General features: G+C 44.2%; 1 protein-coding gene across 16 annotated transcripts in view; it reads right to left on the reverse strand.

Annotated features, from left to right (window-relative positions):
* Window positions 1-27764, reverse strand: part of FGFR2 (fibroblast growth factor receptor 2) — a 118627-nt gene that overhangs the window by 35015 nt on the left and 55848 nt on the right. For 4 of the 16 annotated variants that reach the window (XM_063670342.1, XM_063670338.1, XM_063670332.1 and 1 more), the window contains 4 exons: window positions 24320-24443; window positions 5650-5840; window positions 4363-4510; window positions 759-962 (listed from right to left, as the gene is read on the reverse strand). In XM_063670342.1, the coding sequence (XP_063526412.1) occupies window positions 759-962; window positions 4363-4510; window positions 5650-5840; window positions 24320-24443 (667 nt within the window). Of the gene's footprint in view, window positions 1-758; window positions 963-2999; window positions 3145-4362; window positions 4511-5649; window positions 5841-24319; window positions 24444-27764 lie in introns of all 16 variants that reach the window. The other 12 variants (XM_063670344.1, XM_063670341.1, XM_063670335.1 and 9 more) reach the window with 5 other exon arrangements.

The following is a 27764-nucleotide window of genomic DNA, read 5'->3' on the forward strand; positions in this document are numbered from 1 at the left end:
CAGAGGCTCCATCTTGCCCCATCTCCCCCAAAGCAAAATTAAACCAATCAGGAGGCACACACAAGCAAAAAGCAACCACCAAAGACCAAGTTGGGGGTTAAAAACAATCTGTTGCTGGTTCCACACAAATATTCTACCAATAAATCCACAGCCACACCTGTGAACTACTAACAATGAGACATAATAGATGCATACAATTCTATTGTAAGTTGCAAAGTGGTTAAGCCAAAATTCTGTGTAGAAAGTTATTGTGCACCAGTTTAAATCAAACAGTTCAGATGCACCCACAGGGCATAAGATACTGATCTTGACTTTAAAAAATAAGTCAGAGAACTTAGAGTCTCTTTCGTACTAGTGGCATAAGTTCCAAGCGAATGTTCATGCTTATCTTAAAAAAGGTATTAGATCACAGGACACAAATGTGGCCAAAGCTTCGAAGAGACCGCTGTACTTGAGTCTGATCAAACACACACAGAGGGATTTGCCTCCAGTTATTTCCAGTCCTGCTGATTAGTTTTCTGATTCTGACACTATTGTCCTTTCTTGCCCTTGGAGCTGGACCCCACTGATCCAAGCAAAGCACCATGACTAGACTCTCCCAGCTCCAAACACTAACTGGGTGACCGCCAAGCATCACACCAGAATCACTCGCACATGGAAGCTCACAGAAGTCGATGGCATCAAAGCAGAGGACAAGATCCACAAGCTGGCTGGGTCACAGGGGAGGACTAAATTTCTTTAAACTCTTTATCTACTTTCTGTTACCTGTCTCCGCAGGGGGATGCGCTTGGTCAGCTTGTGCACAGCCGGCTGGCTGCTGAAGTCTGGCTTCTTGGTCGTGTTCTTCATTCGGCACAGGATGACTGTTACCACCATACAGGCGATTAAGAAGACCCCTATGCAGTAAATGGCTATCTCCAGGTAGTCTGGGGAAGCTGTGATCTCCTTTTCTCTTCCAGGAGCTAGATTGCAGATCACAGGAGGAGGAACAGATAAGCAGGCCATAGGGTTAGCACACCAGATTGATGCATCATAGCACAACCAAAGGAACCAAAAGGCGACGACCATTCTCAAGGCAAGGTGGGCTTCTCAAAAACTCAATCCTGCAGAATGGCATGGGCCATGCCAAGTGCCTCTCCCAAATGAAAATGAATAACCAGGGGTTCATCATTTGACCACCAGGACCCAGGTAGTCACTGTCTCTAGCCTCAGTGGGCACCTGCAATCCAGTCAGTGGCTGACACCCAGTTGCACAGGGCAGGCTATGAGGCCACATTCTGTTAGACATTTGAGTGGAGGACGACCAACTGTACCCACAATGAAAGGATTATCTTTCATGATGGTCTGTGAATGCAAACCAAATTAAAAATTCTGAAATATCAGCGATGCCCACTTTTGTTTCTAAGGAGACAGTGACAATGCTTCAGTCTTACACGGGTAGGCTCTTCCAAAGGAAGACTCCACAGGATAATTTAACCTGGATGAACACAATTCCATATGAAACTGATGTTCATCTAGTAGGCCGGTCCCAAAAAGTTTTGGTAAATTCCTTAATACCATCTAGTCCATAAACAAACCAATGCATTAAATATATAAATTGAATTGCTTATAATATAGAACCATTAGATCCATAATACATAAAGCTTATAATATTCCTTAATAACCTTTTAAGTTTATACATATCTGGTTATACTGTTATGTCACTACAGCTTTTCTCTTAAAGAAAAAACATAAAGGTATTATGTGTGAGTATACATATAATTACTTAATTAAGCATATTTTTATATCAACTTCCAATGTCTGCCTTCTTCTTAGTCTCCGATGATCCATCTACAAGCAGTGTATTTCCAAACAGTGTTTTTCTCAAACTGCATTCTTAGTTAAGTGCTAGCACTGTCAGGCAAACTGGTTAAGAAGTGCCAATTAGGCACCACAGAACGCAGTACTGTAAATAAAAGCAAGCTTCAACATAAGAGACGTCTCTTTGTTTCAAAGCAAATATTCACAGAGCAGATTCGCAACAAAAGGAAAAATGGATGCAACGGTATTATTGAAAGCTTATACATTTTAATCAGAAAAATACTTGCAAGATAGTCAAAACTCTCAGCAGCAACAGCACAAAAATGAAACGATCTATTTTATTTTTACTAGATGTAAAATAAGCATGCAGGTAGGCATTGTACTCTAAAAACAAGGAATTAATAACTGGAGTGGAACATCATAAGCTAGCAAACCACAGTCTCTGCAGTTTCACAAAGGAAATGACAAAGAGGCAGATGCATCAGAGAGGACAGTGTTTAATTTCAAGAAAGTTTCACTAGAATAGAGATGTCGGTTAAAGATTCAGACAGCAGCAATGTTTAGGCAACAGGGCTGCAATGATGTTTATTTCTCTGTAAGGCAGAAATAACATCAAGCCCAAGATGGCAGGAGCATGCTTTGCAATGAAAGCAAACCGAAAGTCCATTCTATTGCAACATGCAGCAAGCCACCGATCCCCAAGGTAGGCAACACACTGCTTCTGTGCACCTGACATTCAGAGGTGCCGCTCCCCAGGCTCCTCCATACACATCCCTCTATTTACATCTCGTTAAAAATACAAAGTGGGATGAAAGCAATAAAAACACATACAGGATTTTAGCAAAATGGAATTTGAAATGAGAATAAATTACTTTGAATTTTACAAAGTAATTTCAACTTCTTCCTTAAGAGAAAGGGGGATGGGCTAATTTATACATTGGCTCAATGACTCGCTAAAAATATGAGATCCCTTCAGGTTTTAAGGGTGAAATTTCCCTTGATCATAAATGTGCGTGTGGGATCTCACTGTGTGTGAATTTCCAAGGCAGTTTTCTTATCCCTGAGGGATCATTTTTAACATTTTTTATATCTTTATGCAAGGATAAAAGCGGCCATTTCTGATAACAGAAGCTGTGTTAATTTTATAGCAATCAACCAAGAAAAGGGAAAAAAACCCAGAGAGAAAGAACAGTATATACCTGGCAGAACTGTCAACCATGCAGAGTGAAAGGATATCCCAATAGAATTACCCGCCAAGCACGTATATTCCCCAGCGTCCTCAAAAGTTACATTCCGAATATAGAGAACCTCAATCTCTTTGTCCGTGGTGTTAACACCGGCGGCCTAGAAAACAAGGGAAGCAAGAGAAAAGGCTAGACGACACAGGAATGATTGTGGAGGGGGCTGTGGAACCACAAGGCGTCGCACCGGGGGCTTCAGGGGGTGCTGGCCACTGGGAGATTCCGACTGCAGCCCATCCACAAAGCCCACAACCGAGAGACACGGAGCAACACTGACCAGCTCACCTCCACAGGCCCGTCACCACACCGGCTTCACCTCCTACACATGCACGCAATCAAACGCATGGAAAAAATCAACCCACAGAGGTCCGTTCTCTTGGCCTGTGCTTTGGTTTGCATTTAGGGGTGGTTTTCCAAAAGTGTGGTGCCCAGAAGGCCAAGCTGGTTCTGGTCCTGTTGGCTGCAGACTCCCACCAAGAGGAAAGGGTAGTTCTATCTAAATTGCTGTGTTTTAAGACAACACACTGCACATAAGCCCAGATGGACACCTCACCCATCCTCCTGGCCCTGTGGGAACCAATTGGGGTGGAAGGTTGTCTTGGTTACCAAGCTCTGGTTATTTTTACTTCTGTGATACCATCTTGCCCTACGTAGCATTGACAAAAAGACATGGAAGGAAGCATCATCTTGGTAACCAAAAAAACTGGGCTTTTTTTCTTTTTATTAATAAACATTTGGATGTGAGTCATGACAAACCTAAAAAGTCAACCTTTTGCCTTTAGTAGCATCCAGTAGTACGTTCATTAAGATGAGCTCCCCTCAAATTTGGTGCAACAAGGTCAAGAACAGCAACTCATAAGGATCAAGTATGCAACCAAACAAATGATGCTTTGTTGAACAAATTGCATCATGCCAATATTTCCCTAAAAACTTGAAGTAGAAGGAGACAAACTCTGCTGATACTCAAATGCCCCGTATTAAACAGGCATGGAAGCGTGTGTTTTAAATGGTGTTAATGTGCAGTAATGATGGGAAATGTGCAGCCTAAACAAGATCAACCAGAAGGAACAACTTAAAAACTGGGTGGGGGTGGAGGCTAATCTCTAGAAGAAATTGGAGCAAGCACTTTGAACGTTGTGGGCATTTTTCCATGGCTACTGGTATCATACCAGCTGCATCACCGAAGAAAGATTATTATAAATATACCAAGGCCACAAGAGTTATCCTATAAGCTGCCTGCAGTCTCCCAAAGCACCAAGTCTTTTCAGCTTCTATATCCAGCTTTCTTTTTAAAAAAAGACAAAAATGAAAGCATTGTTACCTTGCTGTTTTGGCAGGACAGTGAGCCAGGCAGACTGGTTGGCCTGCCCTATATAATTGGAGACCTTACATATATATTCCCCAGCATCCGCCTCGGTCACATTGAACAGAGCCAGCACTTCTGCATTGGAACTATTTATCCCCGAGTGCTAGAACAGACACAGGAGAACAATATAATGGCCAACCAGGAAGGTCTTAGCATTGTCTATGGTCCCACCACCAACACACCGCATGAAAACAAACTCCATTACATCTAAACAGCGGCATTAAAGGGCTGTGGATTTTAAAGAACAAAATCAGTCCAGTGGTGGACAATGGAAAGACCTGGTGGAGAGAAGGGCAGGAGGGTGTGACCGATAGCTAACTGGATAGGTCGGGTGGGTCCCCAGGTTGGTCATCTTTTCCCAATGCCTTTGATCCTTGGAATTATTAGCTGGTGAGAACACTTCATGGGCTGAAAGTTCTTAGCTGGGTCACCTATGGTTCTACTGGAAGAATGTTCTTCTTAATGACATTCATTCTCCATGAGCAACTAGACATGGGAGCTGTGGTAGGCAAGGAGTTAAGAGCCAGCTGTACAGACTTAGCTGCCCCCGTCCTCAGTCTCCTGAAGAGCAAACCTAGATCTAAAAAAGAGGCAGATGCTACGAAAATGGGGGGGCTTGCAAACAAGAAATAAGGAGGGAAAGATATTTTCCTTGTTCAACATTTCACTGGTGCAGAAACATGACCTAGAGTTTATTGTCTAAATCACCTCTGAATGGATTTCAAAGGTCAGGGTTTTGTTTTGTTTTGTTTTGTTTTTGTTAAAAAAAAAAAAATCCAAATTGTTTCTAAAAGGTGGCTACTAAAATTGGATCCTAATGTCCTATTAATCGAAAGCAACATCAGAGTAACAATCAACATTGGCACAATGCCTTGAGCCTACAAAGCTCTTTCCATCCATTCCATCCCATTTATTCTGCACAACCGCCCTATCGGGGAGACAGTATCATGATCTCTACTTTTATAGAGGTGCAGCTAAGCCTAAATGTCTGTGATCTCAGGGCTGATAAATAGCTGAACTATTCTCTCTCCAAGTTTAGTAGTTCTTCCCCTACTCCATAGTTCCCTTCTGAAATTCTACTAGCAAGCGTAACGATCTGTTAATTCCTTAGCATACCCTCTGCTGGCTAGTCAAAAAAGAGAATCATCCTCTCTCAACTCCTACAGGAAATCAAAGAACCTGTGGCCAAACCCATGAAGGAGACCCCAGTTGTGGGTACCTTTAGATTCAGAAAGTCCTCACCTTGAGAACCTTGAGGTAGGGCAGCCCGTCAGGCCCGTATTTACTGCCGTTCTTTTCCACGTGCTTGATCCACTGGATGTGGGGCTGGGCATCACTGTAAACCTTGCAGACAAACTCTACGTCTCCTCCGACCACTGTGGAGGCATTTGCCGGCAGTCCGGCTTGAAGGATGGGCCGGTGAGGCGATCGCTCTGGTGGAGACAGGGAAGAAAAGAGGAGCGGGGATGGGAGAATGAGAGACTAATAAATAAGTTGTGTTGTCCAGAGGGCTGTCAGTGAACTCATGCCAGAAAAGCCTCAAGCCTGCTGGCTGACACCTTTGAAATAACACCGTGGCCCCATGAATAACAGAAACGACTTCAAAGGAGACTGCTGGAGCGTGACCCTTGTAAAAAGAACACTTATTTAGAAAATCGAGAAAAGAACTTATTACATCCCCGGTTATTGGCTGTCCACGGCCACCTAATGAATACGGGAAGAGATTCTACTCTGACAATCTAAGTGACAAATGGTAGGGGAGGGAAGCTTCTTCACTTATCCTATTTGAGATAATCTCAAAGACTCACCTCAACCACAAGCTTAACATCACAGGCAAATGACAAGACTAACTTTAAAGACACTCTGAATACCAAAAATGGTTTCAATAGACATGTGTCTCCCAATACATTTTTTTTTTCTTTTCTCAGATGGGGTCTCACTTCATTGCCCAGGCTGGAGTGCAGTGGCATAATCACGGCTCACTGCAGCCTCAGCCTCCCAGGCTCAGGTGATTCTCCAACCTCAGCCTCCTGAGTACCTGGGACTACAGGCACCCGCCACCACGCCCAGCTGATTTTCAAATTTTTTATAGAGAGAGGATTTATCATGTTACCTGGGCTGGTCTCAAACTCCTGTGCTCAAGCGATCCACCTGCCTTGGCCTCCCAAATTGCTGGGATTACAGACATGAGCCACCACGCTCGGCTCCAATACATTTCCAAGATGCTCTGAGAAGACTTCCAACCTTTGTTTTAAAAATTAAACTAAAGCCTAAAGCCCAAAGTTATGAACAGATTTGATTAATAAGGGGATTCACCTCTTTATTGTGGAATTCACTCCATTCACTCATTCTTTATTCACCCATTTAGCTCTTTGATGAATATCAGGTGTTAATCTATGCCAGGTACTAAATGCACAAGTAGATGTTTCTTAGCTTATTCCAATATGGCACTGAATGAAACATAAGGAGATGCTGGTTTCCAACTCCTGGCTATGTTTTAGACTGCCCTATAAAAGGGCAGAGATGGTATCCCAAAATTACTTCCTAGCTTCACTTGTCTTGCCTCTCTCTCCCTTGAGAACACGTTCTCAATAAAGAATACACCCTCTCATCTTAAGCGTGGAAAGGCTTCTCTCCAGCTAAGAGGCGGTCTCTGCAGAACTTTTGTGGAGACAACCAAGCCAAGGGGTGCTAGCAACCACACATGAGACTCCTCAAGTGTTAAGTAACACCCATGGAAAAATGGGCTAAGGACTTAACTATGCATTTCTCCAAGACACAAATGGCCACTAGGTGTACGAAAAGTTTCTCAATGTTACTAATCATTAGAGAAACGCAAATCAAAACCACAAGGAGCTATCACATGACACCTGTCAGGATGGGAGGAAAACAAAAAAAAGACAAGTGTCGGCAAGGATGTGGAGACACTGGAACCCCTGCGCACTGTTGGTGGGAATATAAAATGATGCAGCCACCATGGAAAACAATATGGAGGTTCCTCAAAAAATTAAAAACAGAACTACCCTAAGATCCTGCAATCCCACTTCTCTATTTATCTAAAAGAACTGCAATCAGGATCTGCACTCCTATATTCACTGCAGCACCATTAACAATAGCCAAGCAATGGAATCAATCTAAGTGTCTGCCAACGGATTAATTTTTGCAATGTGGCTATATACACAATGGAATACTATTCAGCCATGAAGAAGGAAATGGTGAGATATGTGACAATGTGGAAGCCATGATGCTAAGTGAAACAGGATAGTCACAGAAAGACAGATACTGCCTGACTCCACTGATATGAAGTATCCAAATTCATCGCATTCATAAAATCAAAGAGTGGAACAGTGGTTGCCAGGGGCTGGGACAGGGAAGGAAATGGTGAGTTGCAATCAAGGGGCATAAAGTTTCAGTCAAGCAAGATGAGCAAACTCTAGAGACCTGCTACACAGTATCGTGCCTATAGTCAACAACAACGTATTGTACACTGAAAACTTAGTTGAAGACCAGGCGCAGTGGCTCATGCCTTTGAGCATAATCCCAGAACTTTGAAGGCTGATGCAGGAGGATTGCTTGAGGCCAGGAGTGTGAGACCAGCCTGGGCAACATAGCAAGACCCCTATCTCTACAAATAATACAAAAGTTAGCCAGACATGATGGCGCACGCCTGTAGTCCCAGGTACTTGGGACTGAGGTGGGAGAACGGCTTGAGCCCAGGAAGTTGAGGCTGCAGTGAGCCACGATCATGCCATTGCACTCCAGCCTGGGCAACAGAGTGAGACCCCGTCTTAGAAAAGAAAAAAAAACTTAGGTGAGATGGTAGTTCTCATGCTTAGCATTCTTGCAACAATAAAATGAAATAAAATAAAAAGAATTAAATAACCACCAGACCACCAGACTGCTACCTGATCTTATCATACAAACTTACTGGAACCTTCCTACACAGACCTGTCAAAAGCCACACAAAACACAATCATGTGTCCATTCATGAATACAACTCCATCCTGACAGGCCTGCACTTACCAGCCTCCTCCCTCTCTTCCTCCCCTAGGTGTGGGTACCACTACCCTAACCTCCAGTGTTAAAAAACAACTGAGGGAAATGAGGAGAACCCAGCCAGCTCAGCACACCAAGGATGTCTCTGCACTGTACCCGAGAATCCCCGTGCACTGGGCTGGAAACAGCAAATCAGAACAATAGATATCTACATCTTCCTGTATTGGGCCTTTCAGATTAAAACATCATCTAGTGGAATTTGTTGGACAAGAGCCAGACCATGTGCAAATTGATTTTACTGCATAAGTCTGTTGCTGGTCTTTAAAAAGAAAGAAAAAGTGCTAGTGGTTACTCTTAGCACATTTCATTCCAGAATCTCCCATCACTTTACAGACATCTATGTTTTCACATTATAAAGATAAGGATACTGGAGCCGCAAAGAAATCATTCATTTGCCCCTATATTGCCCATGTAGGCTGAGCAAAGAACCCGAAGTTAAGACTTCTGGTGTTTGTGGGCAGAAAATCTCAAAGCTGGGTCCCTTCAGACGTCAGGTGAAACCCTTGCTCTCTGGCTCGTACAGTGACCCAGGGATGGGCCCCAGCAAGCCTCCTGGTCAGGCCTAGCAGCTGGCTGGACACCCCAGGGACCTGTCCACAGCGGGTAGTGACCGAGGTCTGGTTTAATCCCAGCTGGCCTCATCCATGTGGGAAGGGCAGAGTTAAGTCCGCGCACAAACAGACACACTCTCCTCTCCTCACCAGGCCTCCTACCAAGAGACTTCACAGCACGAGGGGAAGCTGTCCTCTGGGCTAGATCCTGCCAGACAAGGTCACAAACTATGCTCCTATGCACCTAGCAAATAGTAAGAAGGTTTACTCCTTCACACAGAAAGGTGATCTTTAGTATCAACGCACGCCCCGGCTCCGTTTTCCGGTTTTGTACTTGCACATGCATGCGTGCGTGTAGTGTGGGTGCGTTTTAAGATAAATATTTACAGTGGGCCTACATATCTATTCTTAGAAACAAAGGTAATAAAATCTTAATGTCATAAGCCAGATCAACTGAGTTTCAAACCAAGTCCTCTTTCTTAAACATATTTGTTTCTAATAAATCGTTTCACAAGTAAACATTGTGTATGCAGCACCAAACAACGATGCCTGGTGAACAATGAGTGCTTTCATCCCGCCTGACATCTCTGGCCTGCGCCAGGCTTCGGCAGGGAATTTAGTCACTGAGGCAACACTGGCAGGGCCCACTACAGAGCTGCAGTCTTGTTTTCCTTGTGGTCAAAGTGCTGCTGAGCTCCAGTTATTAAGTTATTCCAATGCTATCCTGGCTATGTACACACACACACACACACACACACATACACACCCCAAGTTTGCAATGGTTTAATGTTATTGCATTTGCAAATTACAGCATACCAAATGTTACACACTCGCAGTCTTGAATTCATCTTTTCAAATTTTCTCACCTTATACAAAATAACCTCTTAACCACCTCCACTCTCCCTCCGCCCTTTCTCACTTCTGGTAGAAAAACTGCAAGCAGGATTGTTCTGTAATAGAAACCTTACACTGTCTTCCAAACTTATTACAGCTGCCTTCAGTATAAAATGAAACCTTAGAGAATGTTATTTAAAATGTTTTTAAAAAGTCAGTAGGTCTCATGTTTCATTTCTCCACATCAGGCTTTGATTTCCTTTGCAACCTTATTCTCTGCCCTTAAACAAGTCGGAGAAGGAGGCCTGGACGTCTTGGAAAAGGGCCCAGGATGCCAGCATCTGCCGAACCCTGCGCTCCTCCTCTCGAACCCTTCAGCGATCCACCACCCCTCGGAATCCATAAGAACCTCAGAAACAGTGAACAGTAAGTGGATGACAGCGCCTGGACTCCTGTCCTAACTTCTGAAAAACTGAGGTGATGGGAGGGTGCAGATGGCGGACGAGGATGCAGGCTGGGCAGAGTGGGGGCCCCCTTCGTGGCCTGGCCCAATGGGCACTACGGCAGAGACAAAGGGGACAATGACCCCAAGAGCTCATGTGTTCTCCCTACCAGGAACCTCCCCGGTCCCTGGGCAAACCAAACCCCTCAAGTTTGCAACTTTTTTGCAACAAACTGATATAAAAAGAATCCCCTGATGAATTATCTCTGGGCGAGAGACTAAAGCCCAGTGCTAGTTCATCTCTTCCTTCTATGTTATAACAAAAATCACATCTTCTCCACCAGAAAGGACAGGAAGGATTTACAGTTTTAGGCAAAGTTCTCTTCTAGCATGTTTAACTCTCAGATATTATATAAAACAGATTTTCCTTTCTACAAAGGGAGTGAGATAAACACATGGAAAATAGGCTGATGAGTAGCTCCTCTGTTTACTGTAATTTTAATTATATATATACACATATAAGAAGAGACGTTCTGAGGTTCACCAGGTTGCAAATGCACAGTGCACAGACCTGGAACAAGATGAGAACCTTCAAAAGAGTGATTGGAAGGTGCCTGTGTGGATTCCAAATTAAGACGGAATGGAAAGCAGTCCAAAGGGTGCGGCCACTGCTGCCGGGACAGTTGGCTGCACTGCTGGAATGAGGTTCCACCAAATAAACGCGTAGTAAACACAGGCTAAAGTGCTTTAAAAAATACATTCTCTCCCAGCGTTCTCTCTCTCTCACTCTGGGTCTCGCCCCCTTTTTTCAAGTGTCCACTCTACTAAAGCAGAAAGCCCAGCTGCTAAGAATTGAAATATCAGGATGGGCTCTGTCAAGCCCTGCTCTGTAGCTGGGAGCCATAACCCACCTAAAGACTGGAGCAGGAAAGCACAGCCTGCTTCCTTCCAAGAGGTCATTATTGAGGGAGAGAGAGAGAGGAAAAAAATACCTGAGTGACAAAGAATAAATCTTTGTTAATTGACCATTGAAATTTTATAACATGCCAGTCCTCCTCTGGACATAGTAATATGTTTGCTCATAAGAGATCTACAACTTTTGCTCTGACATAGCAAAGGCCATAAAAAATGTCCACCGAGCCGAGAGGCCTCATGTCTACAGGCTCAGTAAACATGCATCCCAGGGATCAGAAGGAGAACCAGGCTCTTAAATTACACCTATAAATTAATCAAGCACAGAGTGGCTGGTTTCCCGGCTCACACTGGTCTCCTGAGCACTTCTCCCCAAAAGTTAGGCAGTACTTGCCACAAAGAGCCATTTCAAAGCCACCTCTCTCCGGCAGTCAAACACCAAGAGACTCGAATCACATGGAGTTCCTAGTATTGATCTGGAAACAGCCAGTCTCCTGCTCTTAGGCCTCCATTCATGTAAGGAGCGTGGATAACCTCGCTTGCTCTGTCTTTAAATTAAAATCAAAATTTAATTACCTTTCCTCCAAAATGGCAGTCTCTTAGCAACGCCAAAGAGCTGAAAAGGGAAAGAACATTCTGCGATTTGGAGGACAAGTGAAAACAACTGAGAATTCTTTTTCTAAAGCCTGCCTAGCTTTTTTCTAAAGAGTAGGCGGTGGTTGCTTTTGTTGCATAAAAACGCACTAAACCAGTTAGCATGAGGCATGGTTATTAGGAGGAGGAGGAGGCCGATCAAAGCCCTCTGAAGTCTGAGGAGCCCAGAACTTGCTAAAGGCCCCGCGCTAATTACAATTAGTAGAATGAGTTCATTGCCTTGTCAAGACTCCACCTAATGCACTCAAAGCCTGACAGGCTAAATCTCGTTGGGTTCTGAGTTTTGTTTTGTTTTCCCAGAAATACGAAGCTTTCTCCAGCTTCTGAAGATCAGCACAAAGGAAGGTCAGAACTAAAAATGATTAGCAGAAAAAGGGAACGCTATGATGGCCAGGAAGACTTCACCTTCAGAAAGAGCCCAGGTGCCCACAGCCAGTATTTTGGCTTGTCACCTCCTAGAATAGATGAGTGGGCTGGGATGCTGGGCACCCAGTCACCTGTTTTGTTTTGTTTTGTTTAAACACATTTTTGTAGAAGGTCACTGGTTTGTTGCTCTTTCTCCCTCACAGGCTTGGCACATGCTCGTTTTGTTCTTTCCTCTTCGCTGTCTGGTCACCCAGGTGTCCGCATCTTCTGTCTGGCTATCTGACTCTCGGAAGTCTTGCAGAATCCGCTGGGGCTCCCACTTCCTCTAAAACACACACGTCTCTTTGCAGAGAGAGTGAAGTCTGCGGAACAAACTTGTTTGGGTAAAAATGAAGTGTCCTCCCTCCAGCACTAAAGTCACAAAGTGACTTATGGAGGCTGCACCCTGTGAAATGCTAGAAGCAAAACACCACTAATGCCTTTGTGCTTGCTCGATGAAGTGAAGAAGAGAGTAAAGTGCTGGCTGGGCTCAGGGCCTGGGAAGACCAAAGCAGGTGGAGGCAAAATACCTTCCCTAATTAATGTTACAGGCTGTATTATTAGTACCTTCCCTAATTAATGTTACAGGCTGTATTATTTGGCTTGGGGTTGAGTGGCTTCTACCAGCTGGGTATCAATTTGGGTCTTCTTGGGCGAATTACAGGAGTAGGGCTATGTGTTATTTACACCCCAAGTGTTTAAGATACTCTGAGCTCTCTGCCTTCAAAAAGTTTCACCAGAACTGAAGATTCTTTGGTAACCAGAGAGTTATTATGCCAAATTTAGGTTCGAAATTGGTCTCTTTTGCTAAAAGGAGTCATGGTTTTGGGATGATGGAAAAGTCCTGGAGATGAACAATGGTGATAGTTGCACAACAAACTGAATGTACTTAATGTCACTGAATTACACATTCAAAAATGGTTACAGAGGTATATTTTATGTTATGTATATTTTACCACAATTTTTTTTAAAAAGGAGACATAACAAAGGTGACAATATCTCAGAGTGAACAAGATCAATTTCTAGGGTCACAGAAAACCTACCTTCTCAATCAGCGAGGTATATTGACCTTGTCCAGTTTACTCAGTGAGAGCTTTTCTATCTCCTGACCCACACACACTAGGCAGGAGGTCCCTCCCTACGTTGTGCTTGGGTTTTGACACTGATGTAAAACTCAGACGTCAGTCTCCCAGGCTCCCTCCTGAGGAGCTGAGGTAAACAAAGCTGAGAGCATTCATGCCTGGGAGTCACATCAGAGCCTCAGCAGCCGCCACTTGCCATAGGGGGTGCAACATCTTTCAGGAATGCAAGATTATCAGCTGGTGTCTGCATAGCTGGGTTTCCTTCAGGGGAAGAAAATGTTTCCTTCGAGCTGGAAAAGTCTGTTCTTTTTTAATGTCCAGGAATTAGGTATACCCTCTTATTACAATAGGTGAACTCCCAATTAGAGTATCTTCTCTCAAATGATTTGCAAAGAAGCTAAAAACCAAACCACAGGGGAGCCCTCCGTCAAAGACAGCAACCACTCCAAGTGAGGCCCCTTAGCTTTAAAACGTTTGACTGAAATCTATGAAAAACGATCCAGTTAACCAACCTTTACAAATCTGTCCTAGAAAAATATTCACACAGATGCCCAATAAATAAGTGTGGACAAAGCCTGTCGCTGTAGTGGTTTTTTTTTTTTCACAATATGAATTTTTTTTTTTATTATACTTTAGGTTTTAGGGTACATGTGCGCAGCCCCATCAAAAAGTGGGCTGTAGTGTTTTTTTATTGGAAAACAAAAGATCTGCACAACAATCATATTGTTTAATATGATTAAACAAATTGTACTACATCCATGAAGGAAGAGCATATTGGCCACTAGTAAGAATGAAGGAGATTGAGATGTGCAGACATAGAGGGATGTCCATTGTAAAAATGCTGGCAGGTTTCATCAACTTTCACCATCTAAAAAGCCTTTCTTCTAGAGAAGTCTAGAAAATCTATCATGCTCATCTCTCTCACATGCCTTGTTTTGCTCCTAGGACGGTTTGAGCTGAAGTAAAAGCTTTCAGCCCATCTGAGCAAACAAGAAATGCCTCCCTTTGATAGGAATAACATGAGAGGCTGAACAATAAATCCCATTTGTTTTCTTGGAGATGAAACTCAGAAACTGAAAATAATCACGGTTCTAGATACTTCTAAGTAAGCATGACCTAAAGAGAAACTTCAAAATTGTCACCCAGATCACAAAACCTTCAATCCAAATGCCACTGCTCTTCTCACTGTTCAAGCCAGATGGGAAGCTTCAAGTCAGGCCCCAGCCCCAGTCCCTCCCTATGAACACTCGGTGAGAATCTCACATACAGAATGGTTTTGTTTTTTCAATCTAAAATGTAAAATGTATTTATTTATTTTGAGATGGAGTCTCACTCTATTGCCCAGGCTGGAGTGCAATGGCATAATCTCAGCTCACGGCAACCTCTGCCTCCCGGGTACAAGCAATTCTCCTGCCTCAGCCTCTAGAATAGCTGGGACTACAGGCGTGCACCATGATGCCTGGCTAATTTTTAATATTTTAATTTTTTTTTTTTGTTTTTGAGAAGGAATCTCACTCTGTCACCCAGGCTGGAGTGCAGTGGCACAATCTCGGCTCACTGCAACCTCCGCCTCCCAGGTTCAAGTGATTCTCCTGCCTCAGCCTCCCAAGTAGCTGGGATTACAGGCACACAACACCACGCCCGGCTAATTTTTGTATTTTTTAGTAGATATGGGGTTTTACCATGTTGGCCAGGCTGGTCTCGAACTCCTGATCTCAAATGATCCACCTGCCTCAGCCTCTCAAAGTGCTGGGATTTCAGGCATGAGCCAGCACGCCCGACCAAAATGTAAAATTTAAAGGACTAAGTCCTTTACCTTTCAGTTTCAGCCCAGAGTGTACACTGAACCAGTAAAATGAGAACTTCCTTTTTCTAATAGAGCACAATTTTCAAAAGATCCTACTAGAACAATATCCAATGTTTGTCTCTCAAAACACCACAATCTCCCTGATCCAGTAGGGAATATGTCTGGGGCACCATTTGACCTGCAGATTTGCATACTTATTTGGGATGGACAGAATTCCTGCCAGCCTTGTTTGAGAGAATCCTGTAATCCAGAGGCTTTGAGAAAGAGAGAAAAAGTTGGAGTTCCATCAAGATCTAGAAATTTCCATCCCAATTTATGGTCTTTGACCTCAAAATGTGACCTGAGGAACTCCATGAGGGCAAAGCCTTATGCCTCATTCAAGCGACTGTCACCCTCTCGACCACATACAGGCTGCATGAGCGTACCACGTGCATCACAGATAGAGAATTAACCACTGCAACTCAGCAAATACACAAAATCCCAGCTAGAGAGCTCTGCTCTATTTTCTCCCTCCAAGCCAAAGCAATGAGGTTCCCATTGCCTCATCTGTCTCTTCTCAGAAGAGGAAACAGAACAACCTCCCTACAGCAACACCGACACCCTCGGCCATCTATTCCCCACAGACACCCACATTTGACTGGCTATCGTGAAAGACGCACAGTGGCTCTCTGACACCACCCTTCCAAATCGCTAAGTAGGGAGCACATCCTACCAGCAGGTAGAACCCTACAGCATCCTACCTTCTCTGACTGTGAAAACAAACCAAGCATGAAGACCGTGAATACAACAGCCGGGTCTCCTAAGGGAGAGGGAATCCGTGAAAGCAAACCAACAGACACATCTTTTAAAAGGGGAAGAACACACAGCATTCCACACCCACATCTTAACAAGAGTTGGCAGGCCAGGTGCGGTGGCTCATGCCTGTAATCCCAGCACTTTGGGAGGCCTGGGCGGGCAGATCATCTGAGGTCAGGAGTTCAAGACCAGCCTGGGCAACATGGTGAAACTCCATCTCTACTAAAAATACATAAATTAGCCAGGCGTGATGGTGTCTGCCTGTAATCCCAGCTACCGGGAGGCTGAGGCAGGAGAATCACTTCCAGGAGGCGGAGGTTGCAGTGGGCCAAGATCATGCCACTGCCCTCTAGCCTGTGCAACAGAACAAGACTCTGTCTCATAAAACTTCCCAACTGAGGTCTCTTGGTTTATAAAGGCAGCCATTGATAAAGCCACATGAGTAAGTGAGTTTAAGAGAGAAACTCTAATTTCTTGCTTCAGAATTTGCAATGTTAAGAACCAGAAAACTCCAAATATAAGCAACTTATTAAACTGTTTTTTGATTATTTCAATTCAGCACACGCTGATAGAAACCTTGCTAAGTTCCAGCACATTACTGCACACTCTTACTGCCATCAATAAATTGACATTTCATGGCAAGTTTATTTGCCCAAGCTCTGACAGAAGCAGCTTTCTCTCTGCCCCATCCTCACCTGACTCTCCAGGTAACCTCTTCTTACATAAAACTGTAAGATATTAACTTGATTTTAACACTTCTACATCCTCTTTGCCCACACCATAAATGAAATGCCAAGATTAAATGCCAGACCAAATATTAGCCCTCTCTCCAGCCACCTCATCCAGGCCCCTTGCAAGAATCGAAAGCAATCAATAAGGCTTCCTTCCTCAATGGGGGGGCAAAGGACAAGGGGTAGCCTGCAGAGAATGTGACAAAAAAGCTGACACCGCAGTTCTACCATGCCCCATCCAGGCTGGCGTGTGCCTGCTCCCACCCCAGGAAGCTGGCACCCGCAGAATACCACCTGCTCCCAAAGGCTTCTTGCTGGGGTCAGTTCTGCGGGAGAGTCTGTATTTGCCAGTCAGTACGTTTGGAGTGATCTAGCTGCCACTAACCAGCCTTTGCCCCCCGGGATCCCTGTTGTGAAACAGGAATGAAAAGCTGCTTTGTAGCAATCAAAAGCTCATTAAACAGTAGCTACCAAAGGAAGTTTTGAAATCTCTATCCTGGAGGAAAGGACAGGACTGACCCCTCCTTTCATCAGGATGGGCTCAGGGTGCACGGCTCTGTCTGGAGATGCAAGAGGAAGTATGGGACCAACGCACAATACTGACTAACAGTTGCATGGTACTATTATTTAAAAGCACTGCCTCTCCTACCACCTCCTCCTCCCCATAGTGCTACAAGGAAACAGTCATCACCCCATTTTACAGGCAAGGAAACTGAGGCTCAGAGGTTCCATGCCTTTTCCAAGGTCATAGAGTTAGCAAGGGTGGAAACAGAACTTGACACCCCTCTCCATGTAATTTCCACCTGAACCTCCAGAGAGGGCATCTGGTACAGAGTAGAGACCCTTAGGGGTTGTCTGTGACAGCAATGGTTTGTAAGAACAGGATGAGATGGCTGCTGGAGACACAAAAGCAGCAAAAGGAAGGTGCTTCCTCCTCAACTCCGCTCCCGTTCCGTGATCTCCTGTCAACTAAATAAGCCCACTTAGAAAGGCCGTCGCTGTGATCCATTACCTGGCACGCCATCCCAATCCCTTCTCAACAGCGGGGGGCTTTCTGCCTCCCTCTGGTGAGATTTTGCAACTCTAGAGCTGGCATGCAGAGCCCGTGTCAGGGTAGGACACCAAGTCTTACACTCAGAGCAAGAAATGGAAAAGAATTCACTGGCAGCAAAGCCAGGAGTATGGAAAATCAAATGAGGCCTGGCCAGGCAGCCTCTAAGTCAAGAGAGGCTTCAAGTTCAGAACCCCACAGGGCTCTATGGAGCCGAGACCTTGTGCCAGGAACAGGTACAAGCGTGACAACCTAAAAGGTAATGGTCAGGCTTTCAATATCCTAACATCTCTGGACATGCAGAATCACGTCGTTTAAATGATGCCACCACAGCCACTCCTCATCACACACAGAAACAAAAATTCCATCCAGAAGCCACAGTGTGATGGAAACCGAGACTGAGATGCAGCCTTCCATCAGGAGCAAGTGAGCAGGATGACTGAATCTTGACAGCTTCAGTAATGAATTAACCAGTTAATTAATTAACTAGGCCACCGCTTCTTCATTTACTTAACCACTACTTTGTTCCAAACCCAGGAGAGAGTCCAAACTTCACACTCCAGCTGTGGTTTGAGGGACTCTGCCGTGCCTCCGTCCCCTGGCCCCAGCTCAGCTATCACACGGGAGCCTTTGTCTTTCTGGGACAGAGGCTGCCCCAAGCAGTCAACAATTTCAGCCATTCCTCCTTCTCCCACTGGGGACAGGCTGCCAAAAGCTCCCAAAACTCCATTCCAGGTGTCAACTCCACATTCGAGCTTATCAGTCAGTGCTTGGAATAAAAGACGCTTCATTCTTGAACACACACCTGAGGGGGGACTTCGCTCTGGTACAGATTCCTGCGTGCTTTCAGGCTGTGTCCTATCATGTCTGGGGCTAAGTTACAACAGATTTATGTCAAGGGCTAGTTGACAGTGCCATGCTGATCTGCCACCATCAAGTCGGGGCTGGTAGTGATGCCTGACCCATCCAGAAGTGACATGCGGCCTCTGATGGGCCCCCAAACAACAACTGTCAGCTGCTTACAGCTTTCATTTGAGGGGATGGGGACGGGCAGGGGGAACAAATTTCTGTAAAGTTAAACTGATAAAGGCCAGGCACGGTGCCTCATGCCTGTAATCTCGGCAGTTTGGGAGGCCGAGGAGGGCGGATCACTCCGGGCCAGGAGTTCGAGACCAGCCTGGCCAACATGGTGAAACCCCAACTCTACTAAAAACTACAAAAACTAGCTGGGCATGGTGGCATATGCCTATAATCCCAACTATTCAGGAGACTGAGGCAGGAGAATCACTTGAACCTGGGAGGCAGAGGTTTCAATGAGCCAAGATCATGCCACTGTACTCCAGCCTGGGCAACAAAGCAAGACTCTGTCTCAAAAAAAAAAAAAAAAAAAACAAGGAGTGGGGAGAAGACATATCTGGCCTTGGCAAAACCAGAGGCACCATTTCCACCTCCACTGTTCTTTGCCCCCAAAATATCAAATGCCAGGCAAAAAGCTTGACGTACCTGAGGGTCTCTGGAAACGCAGAACTGGAATGCCCAAAAAAAGCAAGAATTCATGATTCAAAGCCAAATCGTCTACATGAGTGAGGAAGAGCAACTAGTCTTTTAAGGTCCCATCTTTCTCCTGCACATTCTGTCTTCTGCAGCAAAGAGCTGAAAGCAGGGTGGGGTGACAGCAGCACCTCCTTAGAGTCGGGCTGCGGCAGTCACTACTGAAACACACCACAGTGAACATCAAATGAAGAAGTCGGCCTAGAGAGCAAGGAGCATTCATATAGGTAGGCGTGGAGAACACCCAGATGGAGGCCCCAGCTCCAGAATGCCTGCTCCAAGCCCTCACTTAGCAAATCACTTACCCAGCTGAACCTGAACTTCCTCCACTGTATAGTGGGGAGGGGGAGGTGTGGGCATAAAGAGGCCAACTCCATGAACTTCACTCAAGTCCTCAAACTCCACACGCCTCTTCTGCAAGTCCAACAGCCAAACCAGTCTCAGGATGGCCTTGATGACAGCATTAATCAAAGGTGGAAACCTCAGTAGGAAATGTCAATGTCAGCCTCTGGCCACATCTGTAAGTCTCAAAATGGCTTTTATTTTTTATTTTTTATTTTTTTGAGACGGAGTCTCACTGTCGCCCAGGCTGGAGTGCAATAGCACAATCTCAGCTCACTGCAACCTCTGCCTCCAGGGTTCAAGCGATTCTCCTGCCTCAGCCTCCTGAGTAGTTGGGATTACAGGTACCCACCACCACGCCCGGGTAATTTTTGTATTTTTAGTAGAGATGGGGTTTCACCATGTTGGTCAGGCTGGTCTTGAACTCCTGCCCTCATGATCTGCCTGCCTCGGCCTCCCAAATTGCTGGGATTACAGGCATGAGCCACCGCGCCCGGCTTTCTTTTTTCTTTTTTGAGATGGAGTTTCACTCTTGCTGCCTAGGCTGGAGTGCAATGGCATGATCTTGGCTCACTGCAACCTCCACCTCCCAGGTTAAAACAATTCTCCTACCTCAGCTTCCCGAGTAGCTGGGATTACAGGCGCCCACCACCACACCCGGCTAATTTTTGTATTTTTAGTAAAAACGAGGTTTCACCATGTTGGCCAGGCTGGTCTCTAACTCCTGACCTTAGGTGATCTGCCTGCCTCGGCCTCCCCAAGTGCTAGGTTACAGGTGTGAGCCACCACACCCAGCCCCAAAATGGCATTCTGTTTGTTTAATAAGACTTCTGATTGAGACTAATAAAAGCTATTAAAGATCCGCTCTAACCCTCAAAAGAATCCTGGTTTGGAAGGGAGGAAACCAGCATTTGTTGCTGGCCACCTACATGCCAGTCTGATGTTTTCATCTGCTAACCCAACTGATGCCTCATAACTAATGTAGTGAGCTGAGGGGTGACCTTCGAGAAGGTACGTCCACGTCCTAAGCCTTGGAAACTAGGAATGTGACCTTATTTGAAGAAAAAGGTCTTTGCAAAAGTAATTAAGTTAAAAATATCGAGGTTAGCTCATCCTGGATTTACGGTGGGCCCTAAATCCAGTGACAGGTGTCCTCACAAGAGGAAGACAGAAGGAGATTTTAAGACACACAATGAGAACACGACCGCATGAAGACGGAGGCAGAGATTGGAGTAGTGCCTCTAAAGCCAAGGACAGCTACCAGAAGCTGGGAGAGGGGCATGGAACCTGCCAACACCTTCATTTTGGACTTTTAGGCTCCAGAACTGTAAGAGAATAGATTTCTTTTGTTTTAAGCCAGTTAGTTTATAGTAATTTGTTAGGGGTACCCTAGGAAACCTAATACAACCATCATAGGAATGAGGTAAGTATCATCATTCCAATTTTACTGATGATAAAACAGAGCCTCAGAAAAGCTAAATAATTTGTCCCAATTCACTAGGGGCCCCAGGTATGGCCACTGACAAACCTGCTATTCATTCCACGGCACAAGCCGCTTTTTTTGTTCTAACATTCATGAGTTCCAGTTCCTTCATTTTTGGACACAAGGAAAGTGAAATGAGTCATCCCAGCGTTGCAGCTTCACAGTGACAGGACCTCAGTCAGAATCCAGGGCTCTGGTACCACTCAATGATAAACGATGGTGAAGGCTCGCCACCTCCCGGAGCCACAGCTATTTTAGGGGAGCCCATTTTATTATTGCCACAATTACCAAAATGTGGAGCGTCACACTAATTTTCCCTTGCAGTAAATAGCTGAAAAGTAATGGTGTCAATTTTAATGAGGATCAAGCCAGGCTCCTAAAAGGGCTCCCATAAATGAAAGCATTTCCCTTACACACAACAATGGCTTGCCGTTTAATTCCAGAACACAAGAATGTCACTTAAATTACACGGCTTTTACATTAAAGTGCTTATGGGAATGCCTTTCCAAGGGAGAATTTCAATAAAAAGATCTCACCCATCTTGATGCTTCATAATATCTGAACCACAATCTATGTATCATAGCAACAAAAATAAAACCCCAAAGAATGTGGGCAAGAACGGGACTTCGCTTTCACTGGGAAAGGGTTTCTGATTTTCTGTGAAACAGAGAGGTGGCTGAAAAGCTGTTATCACACAGCAGTGTATCACATTTGGGCCTGTGGGCTACCAGAAATTCACTGCTTAAGCTTGAATCCTTTTTGTTTCCACTTGCTGAGATGTTCAGAATGACTGCCAACCCTGTACGTCTACATGAGCCTCTTTAGCTGACTCAATTCTTATTTTATTAGTGCTTCGCAAAGCAATTACTAGGGTTTTGAGCAAAGATGAGAGTATTTCACACTTCCATCTTTACTGAAAATGTCTTATACTCCACTGACTTTTGGCTTCTATTTATAAAGAAGGTTCAAGGCTTGGAAAATTATTGGAGTTGAGCTTTAATGGATATTCCCAACCAGCATTGTGTCATTATTGGCCTGTGTTTAGCTGGGCGATCTCCCAAATTTGTGACATAATCAGGCCTCTCTCTGCATTACTCCATACACTCCACGCTCTCTCTACATTACACCACTGAATCATACGCTCTTTTCAACAAGACTGATTGCCAGGGGATTAACATTAGACAGCACAATTCCATTATTCAGCAGCCCAATTCAAATCCCAACCCTAAACTCTAAGAGAGATTTCAGGGCTTCACAGGGATGAGCTGCCAGAAAGCTCAAAGAGGAGATGGGGTGAGGGGCTTTTGAATGTTTTACATAACAACTCAACTTAAAACTTGCTGTAAGCAAAAGCCCAGACCAGAGTGGCCAAGATCTGACTCCACGATGCCTGGAATGGCCCCAGCCCAGCCTAATGAATGATTTGTAGACCTATGCAAAGCTATAATCCCAAAAGACTGCTATAGCACAATTATTTTTTCCCACAATAAATTACTTAATTTCAAAATTAGGTATTTAGAACATTTAGCCCAAAATCTAACTCTCTTTCCCTAAATAGAAATAGTTTTATGTCACATTCGGTATACACAGGAACCCAGGTAAAGGCCAAGTCATATGCTCTTTGATCAATGGATTTACAGTGTATCAATGCCAAAACAAATGTTAATCATTTTCTTCTCAAATTTGAGTGTTACTTCTCTTTTTGTTTGTTTTGTAAAATATCTGAACATGGCAATTCTCACTAAGAAACATGCCACAAATATCTCTATGGGGAAAGAGCTCTAAAACTCACTCTTTTATGAATATCTATAGGATCAACACTATTCAAGGACCCATCAAATTTCACATGAAGGCTTCTGAAGAACAAAACTCAAATCTTTGAATAAACACTATTTTCCCTGAATGCTTATATGCAAATGGAAGTAATGGTTATATCTTGCTTTCTAAGGCAGAGCGTCTTGTAGATCCAATTCCGTTTAACTTGACAGAAAATCAAAATAGTTTTGTTTACTTTTCAGTTAACCTAAAATTTTTAATTAACCAAATCTTTGCACTTTGGTTAATCAAGCTTTTGGACTATTTTTTAGTGGCTTTTTTGGGCAATTCCAATATCTAACGGGGTCTCCCTCTTCAAAGATATTTTATTGAAGGAGACCCACACGTGAGATGATACTAGGCACACACGCGCAGGCTATGATGTAGGAGACACTTTGTTTACAGAGGCACAGTGGGTGGTGTGGGCTTGTGGAATTACCAACAGTCACATTACGGCAAAATGTGAGTGTGAACTGAGTTGAGTCTACAGCAGAAGTCAGCAACCTGTATTTAGGGGAGGGCAAACCAAAAGAAAGGGCTCAAGGTGGCAGGTTGAAAGTCAAGGCACATGACAGGAAAGAGAAAAGATGGCCCCCACATGGAAGGGATCTTAACCTGCCATCCTGCAACAATGAAGTATGTCTTGGGTAGAGTTCCATATGTTAGCAATCCTCCAAGACACAGAAACATCCTTTCTTCATTAGTTACAACAAAGCCCCATCATCACAGGCAAAACCTGGGAAGAAATTTGAATTTCCAAGACAACAGGCTAGGTGGTCTTCAATGTTTAATTAAAATGGCCTACTTATCTGTGCACTCTGACAAAAATGTATTTATAAGCTCATATACATGGTTCCCTTTGCACAGAGGAAATAGCTGCCAGGAACAGACACTGAATTGGTACCGTCTAATGACTTTCTTGTGATGGAAGTGAAGGGCCCTCAACATTCACCTTTTTCCAGCCAGCCACAGGCTCAGTCCTCAGACCTTTTCCTTTACTCTTCAGCTGGCCTTCTACAGTTGCCCTGTTGGGGAAATGATGCTTCTCTTTTAAAACCAAAGGTCTGCTACAGCACAACTGTACCCTTTTCACCTGCCCAGTTAACATTTTCAGAGCAATCTCAGCTTCCAAAATGTCAGACATTTCATACCACATCCACTTTACACAGATGACACTTGGGAACCATGAGGATCATGCAAAGCTCATAAACCCTTGCTGCCTGGAAAACAGAATATTGTCAGATGACAGAAGCAGCCTTGTAAAATGATAGTAGAAAGAATAAGAATGAACCAATTCTCCTGAAACTTATGGGAGAAACAGGACTTAACATTCATGCTTTCAAACGAGTCAAGCAAGAATGGGCTGGTATGCAGCCGCCACGCGAGGAGAGGCAAACTCACCCACAACATCCAGGTGGTACGTGTGATTGATGGACCCGTATTCATTCTCCACCACACAGGTATAATTTCCCTTGTCAGATGGGACCACGCTTTCCATAATGAGGCTCCAGTGCTGGTTTCGTACCTGAAAAGATCAAAGCAAAGGCAGTTATTTAACAATCCTAGCACAGAATACCAAGTACTGTGCTTTCTTGATTTAAAAAGAAGCTGAAGGAGGCAAGGAAGGTATGGAAGAATCACCTAAATTCTAAATTGATAACTGTCACTAAGAATCGTGAGAAATGAAAACCATCATCATCATGGTGAACACCTGTGAAGCAAATATTGACATATTCAGATCTGCAGGAGTATTCGGCAGTGTACAGCGTGGGTCTGTTACCATCATGGATTTGAGGGTTCCTCTAGGAGAGGCCAACTGGCCAGGGAGCCTGAACACCAGCCAGCCTGGTACCAATGGCCACAGGCAGGCGAGCTACCAGTTTGCCCACCCACTGGGAACCCTCAGCCTCTATGGCATCACAGAACCATCTAGAACTAACACTAGTGAGCATTTACTATATGCCAGGCACTGCTCCAAGCCCTCTGTGCTGCCGTAGCTAATTCATTTCTCCTAAGGAGCTCATAGTTCTCAGATGTTGTCTGGATGTCTCAAGAAGTTTCAGCTGGGAACATCAGTCTGCCCTTCCCATCTCTGGTGGTGGCTGAATAGATATACATGTTCCTCAGAGAAATACCCAGAATTCCAAATATGGGAGCAATGAATCCTTACAAAACTCAAGTTGTATATCAGTCCGTTCACAAACTTCTTGAGACTTTTCAAAGATAAGCAGCACATGTGAAAATCAGCTATTGTGACTCCTACCCAAGGTACCGTCAATACACAAAGAGACGCCATTCTAATGTTCTCCCCCGGCTTTTCAAATATTTCCATAGACTCAAATTTTCAAACATGCGAGCGTTTTCCTTACCACAAAATGCAACATCTCGTATCTTCAGGGTTTGAGGCTTTAGTATTTCTATCTGAATCCAAGTCATTCTCTATAGGTGTTTTGGACAAGGCACTCCAGTGAAATGAAATGAAAAAATAAACAGTCAAGGCCTACTAACCTTAGCTATCATTTCAGGAATTTCAACTGACCTCCTGAGCCATGCCCTGAGCATTCCAAGTGTTTTTGGGTTAATCATGTAAAAAACAAATACAGGCAGAGCATTTGCAAGCACATGAATGATATAAGAAACTAGAATGATATAAGAAACTAGAATGAAACATGAATGATATAAGAAACTAGAGAATAAAGAAAATCATCTCGTAACCACTCCACTATAAAAACAGGAGGGCAGAGCAGCTGTCCACTTTGCAAAGCAGCGCCAGTGATTAGCCTGCCAACAGAGTTAAGAGATGCGAGGAGCACGCTGTAGTGCCACGGTTTTCATGTCAGCCACTCAGTTCTATGCAAGCCATGACTGCAGGGTGGAGGCACTGCTGCTGAGTTCTAAAACCAGGTCGCTGCTCATCACTGACAGTCTTAGAAAGGATCACTGGGTGAAGGTTGGCCTCCTTCCTCCTTAACAGAGTACAAGCAGTGAGTTAAGACAGTTCTGGACAGTCACTTTGCTGGGCTGCTGCAGTCACTGACAACTATGAAGGTAGTTTCAGAGTCTAACAGCCTGGAGCTGGTGATGGGAAACTGATCCTCACTGTCGCAGGTAAAATGTCTGGCAGAAAAATGAATCTACGGGCATCTGATCGACAGTGGAGAGTCTGTACTGTACAACAAAGACTCGCTTTCTGCTCTTGGTTGAGCCGTAGACTTGTAACAGGACCTAGACAAGATGCTAGTGCACCTCCCCTTAGGAGAGATAAGCACCTTCCATGCAGAATGTGTCTTCTGAAGGAGGAGGAGATATGGATGCTAAATCTTCCAGCGCAATGAGAATTCCCTACCTAAATCCTGGATCCCTGGGTGCTACAATGGCGTAGTTATGCTGAGAGCATGGGACACGTAGGTATAAGCTCCTTGATTTTCCTTGAGGTCCACAGACCCAAAAGGAGACCCTCCCTTCACCTTAAGCTCTCAGGGGTAACAGAAATGATTCTCTTTGCCTACAGGGAACCAGTCATGTGGCAGGTAACTTAGGGATGTAGCCACGGGTCCCCACGTCGCCAAGCCATGTAATCCAGCATTTATCCCTGCTGTAAATATTCAGTTCTTTGAGCCCCCACTCAAATGTCATGCCCATAAGCCCTTAATCACGGCTAGTGCCTGTCTCTGGACCCCATTCAAACTGTCAATGTCTTTCTTGTGCCTGGATCCAGATTTGGCACATGGAGTATTCCAAATGGAGCTGAACCTGAACTGCACGGGGAGGGGACATCGCCTGACTCGGCTGAGACATTAAATCTTGGCATATGCAGCTTGGCTCACTGCTCCCTTTTTTTAACCCCAGGGGATATGGTCAGCTCAAGTCTCTCACTGGGGCCATGGCATTCCATACAAGATCCCTCTTCAAGAGCACGTGCTCTCTGAATATTTACTTCCTGGAGATGCACTACAAATATTAATAAGTTAACGTTTATAAAATGTTTTTACAATGAGAAGCACAATTACCAAACAGGGTGTTTCTGTCCATCCAGAAATCTTGGTACTAGATCAATATTGCCCCATGCAGTGCTGTTAATATTTATTTTCTTACACCATTGCTCCAGTATTTGATTTATTGACCCAAATTTTATAAGCTGTAGCATTTTCCAAATGGATGCTCTTAAATGCCACCAACAGTGGGACTGCTGGACACTTTTGTAGGGGATATCCTACCATTGATTAGTAGTTGCTTAATAGCAAGCTAAGAAACTACAATAGTAACTTTATAAAGATGGCAAACAGAAGCACAAACTTTGGGGGTTTTTTTTTCATTACTCTATTTCCATATGGAGATTCAGTATAAACCTAAAGAAACAACTCTTCCGACATAATATATACAACGCGTGTTTCTAAATTCCTCAGATTTTCAGTGCTACAATTCTTTTGCCAGTTAGGCCAAATGCACATACACCATCTTTGCTTTCAGAGAAGAGGGAATGTAAATACCCAATAAACATATGAAAAGATGCTTAACCTCATTAACGATCCGGGAAATGCAAATTAAAACAATAATGAGACACTGTTATTCACCAGCTGATTAACAAAAATTAAAAGGATCAATGTTATTCAGTACTTGGTGAATATGTAGGGAAATAAAAGATTCCAATTGAGAATGGGAACATAAATTGAGAAAAACCTTTGTGTAAAATAACTTGCTGGTACCTATTAAAATTAGCAGCACACATTTTTTTGACCCAGTTAATTCTACTTCTAGAAAGCTAGCCCACAGAAAATAGCACAATTACTTCAAGGCACATGAACAAAACTGCTGCTTCAAGCACTGCTTGTAAGAGCAAAAAACT

This window comes from Pongo pygmaeus, chromosome 8 (assembly GCF_028885625.2).
Source record: "Pongo pygmaeus isolate AG05252 chromosome 8, NHGRI_mPonPyg2-v2.0_pri, whole genome shotgun sequence".
Lineage (NCBI taxonomy): Eukaryota > Metazoa > Chordata > Mammalia > Primates > Hominidae > Pongo > Pongo pygmaeus.